Source organism: Topomyia yanbarensis, chromosome 2, assembly GCF_030247195.1.
Source record: "Topomyia yanbarensis strain Yona2022 chromosome 2, ASM3024719v1, whole genome shotgun sequence".
Classification (NCBI taxonomy): Eukaryota; Metazoa; Arthropoda; class Insecta; order Diptera; family Culicidae; genus Topomyia; species Topomyia yanbarensis.
In genome coordinates this window covers 184,515,796-184,519,404 of record NC_080671.1, presented here as the reverse complement: position 1 = coordinate 184,519,404, position 3,609 = coordinate 184,515,796, and the positions used below count along the sequence as shown (strand labels likewise).

The 3,609-nt window shown below is 37.3% G+C and overlaps 2 protein-coding genes across 2 annotated transcripts; one reads left to right on the top strand and one right to left on the bottom strand.

Annotated features, from left to right (window-relative positions):
• The first annotated feature begins 2,575 nt into the window (after positions 1-2,575).
• Positions 2,576-3,111, top strand: LOC131682366 (uncharacterized). Its single transcript, XM_058963787.1, has 2 exons — positions 2,576-2,950; positions 3,018-3,111. Exon 1 carries the CDS (start codon positions 2,822-2,824, stop codon positions 2,930-2,932), a length of 111 nt encoding a protein of 36 aa, XP_058819770.1. The 5' UTR covers positions 2,576-2,821; the 3' UTR covers positions 2,933-2,950; positions 3,018-3,111.
• A 10-nt stretch (positions 3,112-3,121) lies between these two features.
• On the bottom strand, positions 3,122-3,603 carry LOC131682365 (tektin-4-like). The gene is made up of 2 exons (XM_058963785.1): positions 3,547-3,603; positions 3,122-3,490 (listed from the first exon to the last, which is right to left on the bottom strand). The coding sequence occupies exons 1-2, from the start codon at positions 3,586-3,588 to the stop codon at positions 3,122-3,124; spliced, it is 411 nt and encodes a 136-aa protein (XP_058819768.1). The 5' UTR covers positions 3,589-3,603.
• Between the last annotated feature and the right edge of the window lie 6 nt (positions 3,604-3,609).

Genomic DNA, 3,609 nt, shown 5'->3' with positions numbered 1-3,609 from the left:
TTTTCCGATATCGTACCGTATTGTGTATTAAGGGTTCTACGCAAAAGTACATGAAAGATCCGAATTACCCCAACCCTGTTCCAATTAGGACCACCCATGTCTTATCGATTTTTGCAATGGAAATAAATGCCTATGTTGACCTAAGTTATTCCTATTTAATTTTCACTAAGTTTCGAATTGTGAATTGACAAGTTCTGTTTGATATAAAAAAATTTGTGGCAAATATTCCATAAAAAGTAAGAGTTGGGCCAAATTACCTAACAATAGGTTATGAGCTATAAACGTAGAAATCTGTGAATCGATTTGCGAAAACTTATCTTTTCCTGAAAGCTCGACCTCTCAAACGGTTTTTCGCGATCGCGTATCATCGTATATATGGTAAAAGGTCCGAATTGAATCAACCCATATTCACACACAGATTAAACGAAAACAGTTGATAGTCTCGCCTAAAATAAGATATTAAATAAAAGATATTAGACGGCAGGTCCAAAATTACGATAATGCACATAATTTAATTAATTGTTGTTGCCAACAATAATCTTGTTTTCGGTTTACACATTTATCAAAAAAGCGCACGCTCACGAAAACTGAGAACCGCAAAATTTTGTGATAAAAAACAGAGCTACATTACAGTCATGAAAATTATATACATACGCTTTTCACAGTATTACCATAGCTGAAAAATACCTGGGATCCGAAACTCCCCTCTAATTAAAAAAAAATCGATTTCTTGATTTTTTAAATTTGTAACATTTTAATATGTTAATTTTGCAACTTTGAAGTTTTTTGGATTTTGGATCAATATTTAGATTTTTGAAAGCTTTAATATTTTTGATGGTTCAGTTTTCGTTTTTACAATATACAGATTGCATACGTCACAGTAATCGGTGAGAACTAAACAAGTGAAATGCTAAAAATACTTAAATTAAGTTAATCCGGGGCAGCGAATTGCACTAGTGTTGCACTTTCTGACAGAAGTGGGAATGAACACGTCTAGTGGCCGGCTCTTTCGCTAGAAACTGCAACTTACTGCTCCGGGGTTGTTCATTAAAAAACGGCATTAGAAAACTATCAATTCAATCCATCATGCTATAAATCAATTTCCCAAGACAACGTAATGAAAACTGAAATCTGATGTTAAATGACATCCAATGAAAATCGTTCCAGAATTCTGTCCTGGGCAAATTTTTCTACGTTTGAAAACTGCGTTTTATCATGCCTAAAGCACGTCCAAATTAATGCGCATGATTAGCATAACAGTATAACTGTTATGCTGAAAAGTACACTTTACACGTTCGTTCGCTTAAACATGCGTTGATCCTTAAGCGGACCTTACACGAGACAGAAATATTGTCAATAAATATACTGATAAGACTGCTTCAATCCATCAATCTCATTTAAATTCTATAGAATCAATCTATGATTTATTGTCAATATTTCTGCTCGTGCAGGATCCGCTTTAGCGCAAATTATTGCCGCTGCGTCGATTCAAACTCCATGCAAATGTTCAATGGTGACATTCATCATATGACAGCCCTAGACGACAGTTTTACCAGTTTGGACGAAGAATGTTATCCCTCTCAGAAGGCTGTCTCCGCGACAGTTTATGCGAAACAGCAGACACAAAAAAATGGTAAACCGACAGCCCATTCGGCTCGCTACGTTTAGCGTAGAATATTGTCAACAAAACGAGCGCGGTACAGGCTGTCCCCAAACAGCACCTTTTCTCACAAGATTGCACTGTTGCCATTACAGTTCGGCTTGGCGAGCGAACGTGCTGTAGCAAGAGAGCGTCGAGCACACATAGAGACATCCTATTCTGTTGCACAGCGACAGTAGTAAAAAGGCAGTCATATTGGTAAGCCTGGCTAGCAGTATCAACCACTCACGGAAACCAAACAGACTTTACAACGTTGGTCCTATCAGATGCCCTTGCACTGGCAAAAGAAGAAATATGGGAAAGCTGGAAAACAAAATACAAAGCTACATCTACGGAAAAAGGAATAAAACACTTCGAAATAATGGAAGAACCCGGAAAAACGATATGGTCAAGAGGACTCGCACTGACATCAGACAAAAAAGGATACTAAACAGAATAAGAACAGGGCATACACTCACAAAAGAAAGAAGATACACATGGGGATGGGAAGACGAAGAAGAATGTGACCTCTGTGAAGAAAGAGAAGACCTGGAACACATATTGTTCATCTGCCCACGTTATAATATCGAGAGAAACGACTTTCCAGCCCTGGAGTACTGTAAACCACTGAAAACCATCCTAAAAAATAACGAGGAAATGGATATGAAACAAATAGTACAATTCCTAAAAACAACCAGGATACAGATCTAAAAATAATGCTTAATCCATAGAAAAAGCGACACTCGATAAATAAACACCAATAACGGTAAAAAACTATTAAGGAATTTAAATAAACGAAGAAAAAACAAGACAACTCTGGCAAGATGGACCGTGAACGGTCTTAGCCGTCTGTCAATTCAGACACTCCAAACAAAAAAAAAAATAAATTTTGTTTATTATAGGTTTGTTCCAGTACATAGAAGTTACTCCCTGTTGCTCCGGAGCAAAAAATTCTTGCTCCTTTTCACTCCGGTTTGCCACCACAAGAAGAAAAAAGAGAAGAAGATAGTACAGGAACGATTTTCTCCCTGTTTGCTCCGGAGTACTTCCAGTTTCTCCTGGTACTGGAACAAACCTTATATTGCAATGAGAATGCTTCTGGTGGTCATTTAAAAGCTATTTTTTGTGGTAAAAGTATTAATAACTAAAATAAATTACAAATCTTTTGTAAACTACAGTTCTATGGAGGAAGATTTTAGTTATTATGTGTACATAACATTGACGTTGCTTCCTGTCTACTTGGCATTCAAACTAGTTCAGTGGATGGGTTGGGAACTTTTCGTCAACAACTGATTCGAAACCAAAATGCAGGTAATATTTTACTAATATAATATATTTTACATCTTTAAATGAATTATATGAATAATTTGTATTTTAGCAAATCGTGATTTAAAGGCTTGTGTTGGTTTATTGGTCAAGTTCCAAACATATACGATTCTCCGTTAAACCTATAATAAATTTTATTGTTAAATATCAGTTGAGTTAGTAACCGCTTAAAGCCGTCGATGAAGGAAAATGTGATCGTAGTAGCTGGCAGCGGTCTCGATCGACAGCAATTGTACGACGTTTCATCATAATCTCTTTCTCCAGTTCGCCACGACGTGTCATGAGCTCGTTTTTTACTTCCTCTTCTTGTTTGAGCCGTGTTTTCATCGCTGAGAGTCCTTCTTCGACGGATTTCACTTCATCGATCAACAAAGATTGCGATAAGTCGCGACAATTTTCCACACGTGGCCGCTGGTTACGATTATCCAAGCGGGTCTGCACGACTTTCATTGCATGATCCATGTTCCGTATAGCGACTTTTAGCTTTTCGATTTGAATCTCCGTGTCGGCCAAACGTTGCAGGGTCTGAAATTCAGATTATGTTAGCTGGACATATTTTGCAATTCTGTGTAATAGCGCACGGTTCTTAGATCTATCTCGAGCTTCTGTCGTATTTCTTCCATACACGATATTCTATCAGCCAA